Source organism: Phlebotomus papatasi, chromosome 2 (assembly GCF_024763615.1).
Source record: "Phlebotomus papatasi isolate M1 chromosome 2, Ppap_2.1, whole genome shotgun sequence".
Lineage (NCBI taxonomy): Eukaryota > Metazoa > Arthropoda > Insecta > Diptera > Psychodidae > Phlebotomus > Phlebotomus papatasi.
Window position 1 is genome coordinate 83,312,702 of NC_077223.1, and position 19,568 is coordinate 83,332,269.

The window sequence follows — 19,568 nt, forward strand, 5'->3', positions numbered from 1 at the left end:
ATTATGTTTTCTTTTTTGCTATTTCTCAATATTGCAGTAAAAATGCTGAAAGATAGAATCGGGCTTTAATGATCAAGTCTTATTGTGCAAAAAAAACATAAAACGTTAGTTTTTGGGCATAATTTGGGTGAGGTTATTTTGTGGGATAAAAAAAGGAAGAATTCAGTGCTATAAATAAGAAAACGAGAATTACAGTTTGGAAAATAACACATAGAAACAACATTAGATCATCCAACAATCAAGGTCGCATGTTAACAGAGAAAGCCCCAAGAAGTACATATAGTGAATAGAAGAAAGAGAATGAGAAAGAAGGCGCCAAGAAATAATATATGAGCTGTATAAGCGGATGAAAATTTGTTCAAAGTGTCAATTATTAAACTTTGTTGCAAATTATGAATATGACAAATCACTTTCTAGGACCAATATGCAATTGTTGGTTCGCATATTTTAAAAAGGAGAAAATCGCATAAAATTTGTCCTTCAAGATTTGTGCATGAAAGAGAGTGATTGTTTGCGATCTCGCGGGGCATTCAGCTTTCCAAACCCATATTCAGCTCTTTTCTGACTTTACTTAAAGATTTTCTGTATGCAATAATGCAAATGCTTTCACATTTTTTTTTGTATATTTGCTTGAAGTGATTCTTCGACCTTAAAGGAAAGCATGCTCAATGCATGAATGGCGATTATGATATTCGCCGAGCCAAGACTACCAAATACGGGTATAATAGAGATTGGGTGGCATGGTATCTCTTGATCGCTTTTCACAGAGTTTTATATACCTCGTGTACAGAGTTATCAGCTGTAAATTAACAACGTGACACCTCAAACGCAAAGGTGACGCAATTTATGCAGAAAAAGTAAAGCACTGACGGGTTATTCTTGTTTTCTCTATTTTAATTGAATTAATGAAGAAGTATAAGTTGTGTCTCTAAAATTTTGTGATGCAAGAAAACGTGACTGATAAATCTTGATAGAACTTTATCGAATAATATGCCTTTGGATGAATCGGAAGTAATTAGATGAAGTTTAACGTTATTAGAAGAAAATTCAAAATATTTGAATGACATTGTATTATTCGAAAATTCTCGTAAGAGATCGGAAATATTCGGATGTCAAAATTTAATGTCATTGGTTGAAATCCAATCAAGTTAAATCAATCAAGTTTCAAAAATATTTGAATGTTAAATTTTTATGTTATTTCAGCCAAATTTAATAAAAAATAAAAGAAACAAATAATTTTGTCTCTCAATCAGAAGTAAACAATTTTTCGGGAATGGTAAGAAGTCAGAAGACTTCAGTTTTGGAGGTTAAATTTACGAACGTCGTACTTGGAGATAAAACGGACAAAACTGGTTACTGATTATTGCATATTCAATTTGACTATTGTTGGGTTATAACCAGAAATATATCCAAAAACTGTCTCATACAACAAACCACATTCCTAAAATCGAAAACTTGCTCTTCTTAACAAGGAAGCGAAATTAGCTTCGCACGTTTTAAAAAAAAAAATGGACGGTATTTTCGACAAATCAACGGCTCAAAGCATGAACCGATTTGATTCATAAATCACTCAAAAGATCCCCCAAAATAGTTGTTAGTAAGGTGAAGTGATATAATTTGGAATTAGTGTTACAAGTTGGACAATTCGCCGGTACAAGTTGGACATGGCTTTTTTCTTGATAAATACAGTACAAAATTTGTTTTTAAGCACAAGGAACCAAATTAAAAAACTAAAAGCATTAAAAATATGCAAATAAAAATGAAGTACTAAATTTATCAAAACAAAAAGCCCTGTCCAAATTGTACCATTGTCCAACTTGTACCACTGTCTAACTTGTACCACTTAATAGAGTTAATTTTTGTACAAAAATTACTTATCTGTTCATTACCGGTTTACAACCAATTTTAACCGGTTTATAAATCGCTGAAAACATTGCCCAAAATATCTTAATTTCCTTAAGTAATTAATTGTATTTCGGATAAAAATTAATTATTGGTTATGAATTGGTTCATTATCGGTTTATAACCGATAAATTGGCTTAGATTGAAATTAACTTAAGCTTATCAGGAATTCCAAAACCTTTTAAAGAGACCAATCATGATACCATTCGATTGAGAAATACAGTCTCTAGGGCCGTTTTAACTTTTGACCTTGAAAAAGCGTTATACATTTCCTGAAAAAAATATATGCCGGATTTATTAAAAGAATTATGGGAAAATATGAAGTGTCCGAAGCCATAGTGTGTGCGATGCCTAAAAGCTTTTCAATAATTATATTTATATTCATAATCTATTCAAGGCTCAATTATAATAATACTGTGATTAAAGTTTGGTAAGCCATCTTTTAAAAAAATGGCAAAATGCAGATGCATCAACAGGTAGTATAACTAACGCTATACAAAACTGGTAAACCACCAAAATATTTCTAGTTTCGCTCGTAAATTTAACCGCAAGTGTCAAAGTTTAATGTAATTTGAAAATAAATTCTTCAAAATGAATATAACACAAACCTTAACTACTATTTCATTATACACACCTATTTTATTGGAATCTAAATGGTTTAAATTCTCAGTTAACATTAATTTTTCAGACAGTTATGTACGTACTTTACTGCAACAAAAGCGACAGCGAACGATAATTGCGTACACATTTAGCGCGCTACTGAGAGAAAAAAGTAAAATATTTGATGCAATTACTTTTTTCTATATACTTCTTTTGCTTTATATTTATTTATTGCCGTTAATAATATTGGTGACACAATGATGTCATGGTCGTTTGAATTATTTAACACGATGTATAGAGTTGGCTTAAATAAAATGACTGGGAGTTTTTTGGTTTTTTTTCTACAGAATAAGAGTTTTCACTATTTCAATTGCTCTCCTGTCTATTATAACTTGATTCGCTAATTTATCTCTATAAGCATACAATTTATTTTTCATTCTATATTAGCGTCATTAATAGACAACATTGCGGAGAGTTTAATAACATTTTAATTCGATGTTGTTCTATATGAGGAGTGTCGCGTTTGTATACTTTTAAATTGGTTATATGGGTTTTTGCAATACTATCTTATATTCACTGTCCCACTAGAGTGTGTTGCTTAAACAATAATATTTTCTATTATCATATTTTCGCAATGTGAGATCATTCCAAAAGCGGAAAATGAAATGAATCATCTGGCAGTTTAATTGGCAATTGAAGAATATTCGTGGAATATTGAGACAGTGCTCTATCGTTTTTTTTTTATTGAATACACAATCCACTTTTGTTTGTTTATCGTTTTTGAATCTTGCAAATAAGTGTTCATAAATTTTTTGCATGGTTTTTATTATATTTTGTCAAGATAATGCATTGGACGATAATTTTTTCTCATATTTTTGGAATTTAGGTATCTTACGAATTTTCTGAAGTATTTTTGAACGACCTATTGAAAAAGGTTGATGCAATAAAATTAATAAAACCTATCTGTCCATTAAAAAAGAAATGAAACTAAAAATAATGAATTGCAAAAAATTAAATAATAACAAAGTGAAACACTACACAGAAAAAAAATATTTTGTAAAATTGTTCGTAAACGTTTGTGAATTCCTATATTGGGGATTTACGAAATGCTCGTAAATCGTATAACGTACAAACAAATTCGTAAAAGTTTGTACGTTTTACACAAACATTGTTCGTAACATGATCACTTGACGAAGCTTTTTTGTACTTTTACAAACATTTGTTCATAAATGTTCGTAAACACACAAAAAATGTTCGTAAATTTTTTTTTGTTTGCCAGGCGATCAATTTCCGAACAAATGACAAAATTTTACGAACATTTACGAACAAATGTTTATAAAAGTACAAAAACTGTTCGTCAAGTGATCATGTTGCGAACAATGTTTGTGAAAAAAGTACAAACTTTTACGAACTTATTTGTAGGTTATACGATTTACGAGCATTTCGTAAATCTTTAATAGGAATTCACAATAATTTACGAACAATTTTACAAAATATTTTTTCTGTGTAGAGTAGATAGACTCTTTTTGAGCTCGTGGAATTCAATGAATTTATTTCACTTTGAACGACAATCTTTAAAAAATATTTTGTATAGCAAATTAATTTGGGTGACACTATTTTAGTCAGTTTTTTATTAAATTTAGTAAATATAAATTACTCGCTAGTAAAATAGTCTCTTAAGTGAGTAGAACAACACCGAGAAAATTAAGAAGTTATGAACCATCACAATCGTAATATAAGAAACGCATTAAAAATATTTATGAAACTTTGGAATAATTACTCCCTAGTTTAGTTCTCTTTTATTGCAGTTTAAAATTAGTTCTCTTTCGCTATCTATTGAATAAACGTGCGACATTATTAATAAAAGTATTTTTATGATAAACATATAAGAGTTTAAATATCGCGTGATAAGAGTCTTACGCGTAACTTTAAATAATTTATGATTAATTTTATGTTATTTACTACACAAGTGGAATTTTAATGAGCTTAGTTTGAATATATTTTACTAGGAAAAATCATTTTCTTGTTGACTAAATTACAAATAATGTTGACTATCAATTTGTTTGTCATGTGCATATGTTCTAATCTTAATTTAAATTATAAGAAACCGTGTCAGTAACTGTCAATTCTATTGTCTTATCATTGACAGTTTTTTCTAAACGTAAGCAACTTGCTTCAATATGCCAAATAGGGGAAGTGGGGCACCTTTGAAATTGGGATTTTTCACCTATTTTTAAATAAAATTGAGCCCTATCAGGATATAATTTAGCTTCTTAATCTGTTTGTGCAGCTAAATTATATCATGATAAGGCTGATTTTTTTATAAATAAGTGAAAAATCCTAATTTCAAAGGTGCCTCCATTCGCCCTAATGATCGAAAACTTCTTATAGAGTGCTGAGGGTATAGGGGACACTGTGGCACCCCCAAACACGGGGTAACACCGAACACTGCGATTTTTCAATTAGATCTTAGACTTCAGAGGGCAAGACCTGTATGAATTCATAGATACTATAGGGATGCTTGTCCACTGAAGAGAAAGTGGCCGAAATTGCAAACTGACCGAAATTTGGTACAGTTACTATATGTCAATTACGTTCAAGATTTGTTTGACATCTAGAGTTGAAGCTCGCAACATTTTTAAAAATGGTCCAATCGCTACACTTTTTAACCTAATTGAAATGCCATCAATATTTTTTTTAATCCAGTCGGGGAAGAAAAAATTGCCCAAACTTGCTAAAGATGTAAAAGAATATTTTCTCTCTACCACAGCTCATAAATTCAATAATTTCTTCTTAAACTTTACAGTTATACTCATCAAATTTCCATAACAAGTGACGCAATTTTAGTACCTATTTAAAAGTGGAAGAAGTTTCTAAATTAACTTGAACTTTCTACCTTCATTTTTTTCTGTATAGTTTCATAATGTACTTCACCAATCTCATAAATAAATCTACACAGTAAAAAATTGTGTGAGAAATAAAGTTGTGTATTTGAAAAGTTGTGTAAATTCACAAGCACTATGGTTGTAAATTGTAAAATTACTATCATATTGGTGGTACGATACTAACATAATGCTAGTAAAATTATGTATTGTGTAATGAAATTTGTGTATTGGAAAATTTGTGTGAGAACTGTCAAAATTCCATTGTTTACTATTGCAATTTTTCTAAGATTTCAGATAGATTTTGCATTTTTAACTGCCTAATTGTCTTCTGGAATCATTCATTGGATTCTTAAAATGTGCCTCAGTCGTGAAAAATTAGGAATAATTATGTAATAACAGAAAACAGAGGAAGCATCATGTAAATTAGAAAAATTGACGATGCAACTCTTGGCCATTTGCTGAATAGGAGTAAGCAAGTCGGTAGCGCAGGCAGAAAACACGAGACCATCAACGCAAAGATTATGGGTTCAAGTCTCAGACTCTCTCTTATTTTTTTTTCCTTTTTTATTCTTTTTTTCTTTTTTTTTCTTAGTTTAATACCGAGACATATCACAGATAATACAAATAAACCGAACAAAATTGCTCTACAATCAAAATTATAGACAGGAAGCCATTTTATAAAATTGAAAATACACAACTTTGCCAATACACAACATTTCCAATACACAAAATTTACAACCATAGCGCTCGTGCAAAAATTACCAATCGTAGTGGTTGTAAATTTTTTTACTGTGTGCCTAATTGTCTTCTGGAATCATTCATTGGGTTCTTAAAATGTGCCTCAGTCGTGAAAAATGAGGAATAATTATGTAATAACAGAAAACAGAGGAAGCGTCATGTATATTAGAAAAATTGACGATGCAACTCTTGGACATTTGCTGAAGAGAAGTAAGCAAGTCGGTAGCGCAAGCAGAAAACACGAGACCATCAACGCAAAGATTATGGGTTCAAGTGTCAGACACTCTCTTATTTTTTTTCCTTTTTTTATTCTTTTTTTCTTTTTTTTCTTAGTTTAATACCGAGACATATCACAGATAATACAAATAAACCGAATAAAATTGCTCTACAATCAAAATTATAGACAGGAAGCCATTTTATAAAATTGAAAATACACAACCTTGCCAATACACAACATTGCCATTACACAAAATTTACAACCATAGCGCTCGTGCAAAAATTACCAATCGTAGTGGTTGTAAATTTTTTTACTGTGTACGATATATTTCTGCCTTCTTTGCATTTATTTCGATATCATCTTCGTCACACACTTAAAAGTTCCATTCTATGATTTTCCCTCAATTTACTACCTCAAAATTACACTCAACAGATATTTTCTCTAATTGTATTAATTTCATTTGGTATAAACGTGGGACATTTTTGGTACTTTTCTTCACCTTCTTCCTTACCATTTAATTCTCATTTGTAATTCTCTCTCTGTGCGAGTTGGTTGGTATATATCTCTTTTTTTTCACACCTCGATGCTAAACACAAGAATTTGCCAACAATTTCTCAAGTATAACGTGGTCCGAGAAAAAAATCGTGAAGGTGGAATATTTTTACTTCTTTCGTGCTTCACTCACCTTTAATAGTGTAGTAAATTTAATAGAATAACATTTTTCAGAAAACAACATGACTTCCATACTATAATAAGAAACTCAAATTGCAAATAAAGCAAATCACTGTTGTGCTAATAGTCAAAATTCTTGGGAGTAACTTGGAAGATTTGGAATTTTAACTGATGAAGAACCGTACTTGTTTAGAATTTCTATTTTTGGATTTTTTTCCGTAAATATTTATTTGATTTTTAATTTAGAAAAGATTACGAAAACCGGGGAAGATTTTTGAAGAGGAGGCTTTATGCGAAGCAAAAGATCAAAAATCAATTTTTTTTTTAGTAGTATCTTTTTGTTTGATTCATCACCATGTGAAAGATAAATTGCGAAATTCAAAAGTTTGGCAAATAATGAGTCAAATTTCCCTGATTTTCTATATGCAAATTTTTATTTGTTCAAAGTCTCATTTTCTTCCACTCAAACATTGCTGTGAGTTGAGTAGCCGACCTCGAAGAAATCATAGTTAATGATTCCTCAATAGTAAACACATGAAGAGTATACAAAAGAATGTATATAGAGAATAGCTAGACTTTCCTATATTTACTCCCTCTGATCCCTTTTTATTCTATTTTCTGTCTTTTCTATAGTAACATTCCCCTGATAAGACATTCTTCTGTTGTCACTTTTTAATCCACAATGATAGAGCACTTTGTAAATAAATTTTACGCTTCTTTTTTTTCATATATACGACAGTTTCTCTCTCACAAGTGAAAATGAAACAGTGACACTCATATTATTAATCATCATTACACATTGCCTTATAAAATGCATTGTTGTGTTAATAGGTAAATTCTCATACATGCCAGAGTGAAAATTGTTCAACACATTTGTTCAATGTAATACAAGATCTTTTTTATCCTTTAGATCTTTACACAATTCAAAAGATCTTTCACACAAATTACAACAAAAATCACTCTTTTTTACCTTTTCCCTTTCAGTTTGTGCACAATATTTGTGAAATCTTTTTAACATCAAATAACCTACAAGAAGCAAACTGATTTATATTCATTTGGTCTTATCTAAAGAGGCTGTTGAAGAAAGTTTAATTTTGTTTATGGTCTCACGACGGAGCTTTTCTACATAAAAACTGTTTGTTTCACACAGTCTTATCGATATAATATATTTGTGCGAGTATGATACATAATTTTTGTCGCAGAAATTAATACGCAATGGCCATACATAAATTAAAACGCTTTTAATGACCGAAATATATAATAATTGAATTATTTAAAATATTTGAATTATTAATATTTTAATTAAGTCACTCAGAGCAAAAACAGTCCATTTTAATAGAGAAATAACGATAAACTGTTTTTGCTCACAGAAATTCAATTAATTGTAATTGATTGTTAAACTCTTTTAAAGCATAAAACAAACTATATTATTAATTTTTGTTGAAAATTATTAAAATAATTGAAAATAATGCAAAACAATTTTTTAGAATTACGAGTTTCATTTATGCAATTTAGACTCTTTTAGTCCAAACATTTTTTTATTGCTAAATTAGGATGAACTACTGAACAAAAGTCACGGATATTCTTAAATGGAAAGAACAAATAAATGCTAAACTAAGTATAAATCCAGTTAAGGAAAATTTCCTTTACAATCTAAGATTATGTAGACTTGAAGATTTATATTTAATTTAACTTTTTAGTGTCAAAATTAAAGATCAAGTAACAACCTTTTCTTAATTCACTAGGAAATTTATCATCAAGCCAAATCCGTTAAGAGAAATATACTTATATCCACTAATTTTTTTTTAAACATTTTCATCCTTTAGGGGATATTGGGGCGAATTTAATTTCGGGCATCTTTGAAATAGGTCTTTTCTGATATTTTGAAATGGAATTGAGCCTCATTAAATACAAATGAAAAATAGGAGAGAAAAAAACACTTACAAGGGAAGTACTCCAACCGCAGTTATTTCGATTTTATTAAAACTTTGCATCTTGCCTAATTTTTACATGACAAATCGATTGGTGATAGTCACTAATTTCGCAAAAATCCCTTTACGCCCCTACAGAGGGTGGGGTTGGTGTTCAAAATTCAGAATTTTGTCTTTATTAGCCAGAGGGTTGCCAATAACGACTTGGAGTCTTCAGGTGACCCCCCCCCCATAAGTTGACCTTGGGAATCTAAATATGATCTTCATTTCCCCCCCACCCCTCCACTTCCCCTGAAAAATATGCTTTTTGAATATTTCGAAAACTACTCCTACGATACTTTTCATTTTTAGATATGTTTTAGGAGTTGTCCAGACGGATATTTCGTTCAAACATACCAATGACTTTGAAACATTCCTTCATTATTTATTTCAAGGTCAAAAGTTCTACTCTTCAAAAAAAACTCTTTTCCTCAATCAATTTTATTAAAGTATATTTTTTTACTAACATGTATCGATTATCCATTAATTATAAATCAATTTAAGCAACTTTAATGCCATTGACACGTCTCCCAATATGTCCCAGCTTCAATGTCCCCCAATAAAAAAATTATCTCTAGACGTTTTTTTTTCTTTTATTTTTGGATATGTTTTGCAGGTGGTTCAGATAAACATTTCGTACATACATACTTGTATGATCTAAAAAAACACATTTATTTAATATTATTATAACGATTATAACCATTATCATAACATTTATTTAATATTATTCTTATTATTATTATAATATTAAATTATTTAACATACTTTAATTTTACTTGTTACGCATAGTTTATAAAATTTTAAAAATTATGAACAAACTTATTTAATCTAAAATGATTTGCTAAAATAGCCATAAAGTTTTGCACTTTTGAGTTTTGTTTCTTTATCAAATTTGCTTATTACAAATTTTGCTATTTGATTTGATTGATTTTATTAATAATTAATGACGTTAGAGATTCTTAATAGTTAGGCAACAATTCTAATTTTTTATAAGTTTAATTTAATGTTTTTTTAATCTATTTTTTAAATCTAATAACTTATTTTTTGATTTTAAATCTTTTAAATGACAGCTTGCAAACCTTTCTGATTAACTGACTTCTGAATAAGATTATTTTTTTTACTTATTCCTCTGGGGTTTGTTACAAAAATTAAGCTGGCGATGGACATTACAAGGAAAATCCTTTCAGCTTCGTACACACTCTGGCTTCAAACATTTCATATTTCCCATATTCATCAAATTCATTAAAGGAATATAAGAAAAATATGAAGTGTTCGAAGCCAGAGTGTGTGTGAAGCCTGAAAGCGTTCCCCTATTATTTTTTGATAATTTGAAATTATACTTTTTATAGAAAAGGGAAGCGCGTTTCTTTCGAACGACTCAGGCTTCGGACAACGAATTTTTTTGAATTTGATCCACCGTTCTTTTTAGAAAATTTAAGGTTTTTGACTATCTTAAAACAAAATTATATTATAATGGGATAAATTCATAAAAAAACAAAAAAAAACAAAATGAATTGTTAGAAGCTTGAGTCGTCCGAAAATAACGTTTTTCCCCTGTATGCAAAATTGCTACGGAAACTTTATTAATTAAGCCGAAATTTTATTATATAAGGGGCGGGTGCTACAGAATTAAATTTACCAGTGAAAAAATTGTTAATTATTTATTATCCTTCTTAGAATTTCATTAGCTTACGATGAACAATTAAAGGAAGTTGCAATAATCTAAAAAAGATTCATAGAATGTCTGACATAACTTCTAACTCAATGTCAGTGAATTCTTTGGGAAAAGATTCACAAATAAAAAAAAATATTGAAATGACCTTCTAGAAACTTTTACGCGAAATAATGATAGAGTTTGTGTGAGAGACATCGTGTGATTTCAATACAATGGTTCACATCAATTTAGCAATTCCATCTCTCATTCTGCTCTTGTTTGACTATAAAATTTTCAAACAATATTGATTAAAATTTGTTATCTGATGCTCAATTTGAATATTTTACATAACATATATATACGCAGAAAAACTGGATATATTGGTGATGCCATTTTGGTGAGAAAATGAATGAGGAAGTTTTAATCTCCCAGAGAAGAAGTATAGTATGAAAAAAAAACGATATTTTTGAGAAAACTTTCACTGTAGCATTCCATGTGATATTTATTTGATATTGAGAGTCACTATGTTTTTTCTTTTCTTTTAATTTTATTTAATAAATGTTTCTCTTCCTATTTTGCATTTGCAGACACATACCAAAGGCAAAGGCAACGACAATAGCTGACACACCTGAATTGAAGAGAATAGCGGAAAACACAAAAATTCAATCAAATGTTCAATATCATGCAGAATTTGAAAAGCTAAAGGGAAAAGTGACACAGGTGAGATAAGTATTATAAATATATACAATATTTTAAGCTTTGGAGCGAATTGGGTGAGAATCAATAATATGCAATTGTACACAATTGTTTGATGTATAATATTGAGAGAGGGGAAAAACTAATTGTGTGCTTTTGCAACATATTCTGCATTCTGGGTGCAAAAAGGTGGCTGATGATCCAGAAACGTTGCGAATAAAGCAAAACACGATGCACATATCGAATGTGGCGTATCATGGTGATTTAGAGAAGAAAGCAGCTATGGAGAAACAAAGAGAAGCCGCTGAAGTATCAGATACATACACAAGAGGTGAGTGCTTTGTCTTCTTTTTATTCAAATAAAAAAAGAGCTTTTTCAGGTACACTATTATAGAAATCTTTTTTTTTTTTAATTTGCTTCCTGGGAGCATTGAGCATTTGCAAATATTCTCGTCCAAATCTCCCTGGAGACCAATTGTTGATAATTGAAAAAAAGACGTTTGCAAAATGGGAGCAAAAGACAGAAAATTAAAATCAATTTGATTTGAGATTAGCGCAAATTGACCATCGTCAAGGGGTTCATATCTCACATTTTTTAAATGCTTCTGTTTAGTGATTACTTAGGTACTGAACAGAAACACAAGCCTCAATTGTAAAACAGTTTCAAACATTAAGAAAATTTCAAGATGCAAAAACAATTCTAATTAAAAAAAATATATTTATTTCAGAATTGTTTTTCTATCAAAATATTTTTTTCTTGAGTTATTGATCTTAGACTTCTCGCCGCAATTTACTAAATATTCTTTTAGAGATTTTATTATTAGGGAAATCATTATTCGTACACAGTGAACCTTCCAACGATGCAAATGTTCTCTTTGGTTACAAAGAGTTACTTAGTCATTTTATTAACTAAATTTATTCACTGAAGCCACGACTTGTTAAGAATTACATCCAAAATGGATTTAAGTATTTTTTTCTCTCCTTTTGAGCGCCCAGTGAGCGTCGTGGATAAGAAGCAGCTCAGAAAAATAACGATTTTTTAGCGCTCTTTTAGGAATTTTATATAGGAATTCTTAAGGCATGGGATTTTTGAGTTTTTGCGTTTGAATTAAAGTGCAATATTTTCAAAAAAAAATGGAAATTTTTGTTAATTCCATTTCGGGAGTGTTTTTTGGAATCTTGAAAAGCTGTTTATTGTCATTTTTTCTCAAAAATTAATGCTTATTGCGTATAAAAATGTATACATGAATTTGATTGTAATTTTGGGCACCTTGTTTGTAATTTTAGACACTCTTTTTGTAATTTTGGACACCTAATCCGCCTCTATAATATGCTCATTGTTATCCATTTCAATAACCTAACTTACCAAGGCCTCTTCCTGTGTATGAGAAGGAACCGTATTCCAAAAAGCCCGGCACTTCAAATACACGCAGATTCAAGTATTTCCTTATTTTTCCGGGACTATATTACGACATTTTACACTACACCTCGTTCTTAGAGATCATGCTTATTTGTTTCTTCAAGCTTTATTTAATTTAGTCATCACACAAATTTAAAATTTACAGTTTTGAGAAACAGAACAGCTGTCCGAAGTAAACAACACAATCTCAGTAGTCAATCTTCGTCTATTTTTCACACGAAAATGTAATACACAAGACAAACTTCATTTTAGATCTCATAAAAAAATCACTAATAGTGCGAATTAATAAAATATTCAATGAATATTTAATGATATCACTTAAAAATATCGAAAAAAATTAGTCGGGGAAAGTGCGCATGCTTCGTACGATCACAAGCTTCGCAATGACTTTTTCCTACGTTTCTGAATAAATATGACTCCGCAAAATAATACTCCCTCCGTTCCGAAATAAGTCGTACGTTTGGGAAAAAGCTAGGGGTTAAGGAATGGTTTCAGAGAATGTTTTTGTTATTTGAATATTTTTTATATATGGGATTTTACGACGATGGTAAGTTGAGGAATCCATATGCTGAAGTTGTTCATTTTTCGCGTTTTTTTTTTCAAAGAGCTCCGGTATATAGTTAATTACTAAAAAATGGACTGTGATTAACATTACAGGCTAGAATTTGTTCTAAATTTTTAGTATGCACAAGTAGAACTTAACAGTTATTACCGATATAATATATTTATTGCTCAAATTTTAAAGAATAAGCAATAAAAAGCACATTCTTTTTATGTGTATGAATATCTGGGTGCTAAATGGTTAGAGATAGGGATATGGGACCTTCGGCGGACCCCCCCCCCATAAGTTGACCCTGGGGCCATTAATATGCCCCTACTTTTTCCCCCGCCCCTCCCCTTCTCCTGCAAAAAATCGCACGACCTACTTTCGACCGATACCAATGGTTTTAGGTGGGAAGGGGTGGGGAAATAAGGGACATATTAATGGTTCCAGGGTTAACTTATGGGGGGGTTCGCCGAAGGTCCCATGTTCCTATCTCTCACCACTTTGCACTTTATTTAGAATGAAAATAAAACGCAAAAAATAAGACATTTTTAAGTCATTCGTTCCTCAACTTACCATGAAAACTGGACCCCAATTTTAGTGCTGAAAATTAACAATAGTTCTTTTCAAGAGATAATTGTTGATACATAAACTTTTCTTAATCCCATTTTTTCCCAAACGTATGACTTATTTTGGAACAAGAATTTTTCCCAAACGTACGACTTATTTCGGAACAGAGAGAGTATTAAAAACTGGGCACTTTCCTCTAGTTTTTAAAAATATGGGTGCGATGAGTCACATTTATTGAGAAACAATTGAAAAATTTAGTTCCTATGAAGCTTGGGATTGTACGAAGCATGTGCACATTCCCCTACATCACCAAAGCTAAATAAGACTAAAGTAAACACAAAGTTCTGTCATATTTCTCGTAAGGAACTGCTCACATTGAAGTTTCAACAAAAATTATTTTACTTCAAATCATATTCAAAATTCAACGTATTTAGTATTAATATCTTCTAAAAAGAATTAATATTTAAATAGAAGACATTCGAAAAAGGAAAATTCCATAGTCTTAACCAATTTATTTGTAGTGTCCAATTTTACCCTCAAAGTGTCCAAAATTGCAAGCTGTCCCAAATTACATGCAGTTCCCCTGTAATTTTCTATCGTTCAACTTTTTCTTTATTTTTTTGATATCCCGAGATATTAACCCCTTGGTGATCGTCTCTGTTGACTTTTGCATTTTCCGGGAAAGGTCCACTGTATGATAGAGATAAAGTGCGAGGATAGTGGGCGAGGTGGGTGGAATTGAAGAGGAAAATGAGTGCCATGTGGGCGAAAACAGAAAGTGCAGCAGTTTGTAAAAAGAGACAAAGAAATAGTGACCGTAAATTATTTCTTGTATATATATGAGAAAGTCGCGCTATATAACTTCTTGTGAATACTGTGAAATTTATAATCTGCTTCATTTGAAATTTCCACCGAAAAAAAAACCACAGTTTACCTGTGCATACAAGAAATTCTCGCAAATGACTTGAGCAATTATTTAGTGAAAAAAAACCGACTAACAAAATACACAAAACTTCCGGTTCATTTTACCTCCTTATTTGGAATTTTCTTTTCAAAACATGCAAATTTTTTTTGCAAAATACAAATTATTGAAAGCAGAGTGAGACTTGAGAAAAAAAGTTCAATTGATGTTTTTGCAATTTTTCTGAATAATCCTCTTGAAAGTGCTTGAAAGCTTTATTTTTTTTTATGGGAAAAATGGAAGTTAGAAGGTTGAAACCAGAAGAAGACGAAGAGCTTCAAAACTAGAAGTTGTTGGAGGTATAATATAAAGCATAGTGTTTAATTGTGAAGAAGTGATGAGTGAAGCGGAACCGAGATTTCAGCATAAACTCACCTCACATCTGCTTCCGTTTCACTTTTCTGTCCATTGTCAACCTACAAATTCTCAACTTTCATTGTGTCTTTGGCAGCAAGAAGTGGTGAATGTTGACAGTAAAATGATTATTTGATGCTTTATTGTGCATCAAAAGAGTTGGCAATCAAATTTACTAAAAAAAAATGGTGGTAAAACTTTACAATCTAATTTCTTTGGGAGAATTTATACTGCATGAGCCTAATAAAAAGCCCTCCTCTGGAGCTCTTTAAATCAGTCATTTTCTCAAGGTAGTTTTCACTTTTTTGTTTTGTTGCTTTTTTTTGAGGCTTTTTCTGTGATTTGGAAACAATTTAAAAACATGAATAATTGCTCAAGAAACTGTGAGGTTCCAGGATTTTGTATTTTCTTCGGCACAGACGACCCACTAAATTGCCCAATTATACGAATTAATTCACTATAATACAATGGGAAGACTTATCGTCAGTTTAATCAACAATTACCGAATTGGAAATTTAACATGAGGTTTGTGTAAATTACCCGCATGTTGATGAACTTGTGAGCTAAATTGAGAGGAAATAATGAAGTTTTGTATACCAATAACTGAAACTTATACTAAGTCACAACAACTTGCAATACCTTTGACAAAATTCATTACATCTGAAACATCCAATAAAGTTTTTCAAAAGCTTTCTTTAAAAATAATATAATGTCAAAGTTAGAAAGTTCTATCGTATACTATTTCAGAGGTAATATTTCTGAGTACTTTGAAAAAGAGATTTGTAACGCTTATAAAAGTTTTCAAAAGATTGTCCTCCCGTGTAAAATGAGAGAAGTTTTGTGAAATCGGTAAGAAGCACGAACGTAAGATATACCAATAAAATTTGGAAGATAAATTCTTACTGGATGCATCAGCAAAACACAAAAGTTTTCGCGAAAGTTTTCAGCGCTACAAAAAACTTAACTCCAGTGGTGAAAATTGTGATTTATCTCTGAAATTAATCTAACAAGAAGTCTTTTGCTCCTTGGGAATGTACTGGAAAAACTTGAGATTTAACTGTAGGATCACTTATCTAAACATTGATCAGAACTTGGAAGCTTAATTTTAAAACTTTTTGGATCGATATCCAAAGAAGTAATTGCTCTAATCTACGTTAAAATTTAATGATGATTTGCATTAGGGTAATTTATTGAAAGTCCAACAGAGCTGATAATCGAACATACTTAAAGTTAGACTATGAAAGATAGCTTCAGAATGCAAATGTTCGTATTTCCAAATTTTATGTCTAAAACATGATTTATTCAAAGAGGAAAAACCGGACTTGGCCTACAAAGAAATTGTAAATTGTCATAAATTTAGAAGATATTAAATTTTAAACTCAAATAGAAGACAAAATATTGTGTTTTCATTCTAAAACAAATTGGGTCGTTTAACCCTTCAAAGCGAATGGGACACCAGTGTCCCAAAAATAAAAATTATTTTTTCGGACGATTTAGTGGATATATTAACTTTCTATATAGGTACCCAAAAAATTGATTTTGTTTTGAGAGACCGGTGTCCCACTTTGTCCTTAAACTTAAAGGGTTAAATTAGTATCTAAATTACAAACTATTTTTATTTTGTAATTTTACTGCTTTTATTTCTAAGATTTATAAGTATAGAAACCTTTATAAAGGATTAGACCCTTTTTAACTACTCGAACTCCAAAAGAGAGAGCAGTTTTCTTGTACTTACCCCACTCAGTCAATGTACCAGAAATATTTGACATAGAATGTTCATATTTTGGGATTAGTTTCCTACAGAATAATAGATGATTTTTTTGAAAAGAAAAAAAAATTATCCATTATGGGGACGCAGGGAGCCCCTGTCAAACACGTCTTAACGGTCACTGAATTTAAATTCTGTGCACTAATTCATTACAAACTGTATTGATTTAGACAGAGCAACTATCCAAGAAAACAATTTGGCAACTAGAATTCAAATCAGGAAAGAGGAAAGAGGCCAATTTTAACAAAGTCGACGGGATGTCGAATTTTCCGTCCGCCATTTTGAGCAAAATTTTTGCATAGCTTCACGCGAAGCGAGAAAAGAACAACAAAATGTATTCCCATCTCTGTCGGGCTATTTTTTGCAAGTAATTGAAGGACTAAATTAACTAAAAATCCATTCCCGACAGAAATTCGAATATCAATTGCCCTGGAATAAATCATCTAAAATCACTCAATTTGCGTGTGATGTATAATACCATGGTAAGGAATGGGTTAATATACAATTTCTAGGTTGCGCTCAAGACAACCTTTATCTAGATTTTTTTTTTCTAAAATTAGGGAATTAATCCCATTTCTGACATTCAAAGCATTCATTCAATAACTTCAGGGATGGGATATTTAGTTCTTCTATTTAGCTAAATAAGTTTATTTTTGTTTTGAGGTTATGTTGAATCTAACCTACAATACTTCATTCAAACTATGAATGAATGAACATAAATCTTTCCCATAGGATAAGATGAGGTAATTCGGAATCATGTCTATAATATTTAAGCTTTTACTAGAATAGTTATATAAACTAGAATAATCAGGTAACTAGAGCAAAATCCTAAAGCTTCGAAGTTTCGTACTACTAGACTTTTTTCCTTAATGATTTTTTTACCTACGATACCTATGACCCTCTTCAGGAAAAGAGGAACTAAAAGACTTACCGCGAGAGGATTTCTGACACGCATTATGGATGAGGTTGTCAGTTCCATGCCTCGTGAGATCACGTAAAGTGAAGAGTGAAGCTTACTATGGATGAAATCCGTACACTCAGTTTCGGCATTAAGCACTTCGGGATTATGCACCTGACGAGATTATGCACATACAAAATTATGCAAGTTTGCATACTTTTGGGAGTCAATTTATGAAATCATTTTTGAAATACGCCTGAATGTATACTATTTTGCGACGCTGGAAATTTAAAGACTATGCTTAGTTTTCAAAATAAAACTATAATTTCTTTTATTAAGGTAAAAATTTTAAAAATTCTAACAATTTATTGAACTACTCTGGCCAAAGAGTACTGTTTGTTGATGAATTTCTTTTAAAAGGTTGAATCTTTTTGCTCTGACTACTTTTACTACTCGCGAAACTTCTTCTACGGCCGATTCATTCAAAAGAAATCGCCTGAGGGTATGTAAATTTTCTCGATGCATAATGCCATTTCGCGCGTTTTTTCGGTCCCGAAAATGTGCATAATCCAGGGAATGAGTGTTTATCTTAAGCCTTTAAGGACGATTGAGTCACCGGTGACCCAAAAATGAAATTTTTGCTATGGCCTTCTAGAGTGGTGTCACCACTTTTCTCGCCAGTGACCCACTTCTCGTCACCTATAGTTAAATCGAAAAAAAATCATATAATAGGGTCGGAGGAACGTCTGTTCGACAGGGAACCCCTATTGACACTTTTGTCAAAATGTTGAAAATTATTTAATGTATCTAGTAAAATATAAGTAATATAACGTTTTTTCTGTAATATACCTTTTAATATAAACAGAGATGTTCAAATTTCGTATCCGAAATGGTACAGAGTAGGGTGTCAATAGGGGCTGACAGGAGTTCTTAAAGTGTCAATAGACGTTCCTTTCACCCTACGAGTAATAAAAAGAATATCAGGAAGAAAAAGTAACGCTGAATATATTTTTTAATAATATTGTCCAAAATAATTGAGTTTGAGACTTTTCAAGTAGGTGGCGAGATGTGGTTATTTTTGAATTTTTAATATAATTTTTTTAAGTAATCTACTGTTAAATTGAGGGACTATTATGCCCAATGCACAATAATTTTTGTTTGTAAACGTATTTTCAAAATTTCCTGTAAGAGAGAGCGAGATGACTACTCTGAAAAAATTGTCTTCTTAAACTTAAACTAACAAATGGATTTTGTTGAAATTTTGTCAAAAGCATGTTATTTACCAATTTGACAAAACTTTTTCTTGCATTTTATATGGAAAAACACCCTTTTGACAAACTTTTAACAAGATCCAGTTGGCAGCCGATTTGACAAAACTTTTCCATATTCTGTATGGAGGAACATCCTTTTTACAAACTTGTCTTGTTAATTTTACAAAACATTTTTTTCAGAGTAGATTCATTCACTCTCATTGAAATGTCAAAAACATGTGTACAAAACAAAGATTATTGTGCGTTGGACATTAGTCTGATATATCTATAGACAACATACCTAAGTAATAAACTCTGTGTCAAATTTAAGTTACTTAATAATAAGGGTTTAAAAATTATAACTAAATGAATTTCATTTTTTCGTAAAAGTGGCGATAAGTAGTTACTCCACCCTAAAGTTGTGTTTTTCTTTAAAATGTCACAAAAAATAATTTTTTCTGAGCCCCAA

General features: G+C 30.9%; 1 protein-coding gene across 1 annotated transcript in view; it reads left to right on the plus strand.

Annotated features, from left to right (window-relative positions):
- LOC129804714 (LIM and SH3 domain protein Lasp) overlaps window positions 1-19,568 on the plus strand; it is a 48,381-nt gene that overhangs the window by 14,849 nt on the left and 13,964 nt on the right. The window contains exons 3-4 of the mRNA XM_055852258.1: window positions 11,226-11,358; window positions 11,524-11,665. Coding sequence (XP_055708233.1) covers window positions 11,226-11,358; window positions 11,524-11,665 — 275 coding nt within the window. The remainder of the gene's footprint in view (window positions 1-11,225; window positions 11,359-11,523; window positions 11,666-19,568) is intronic.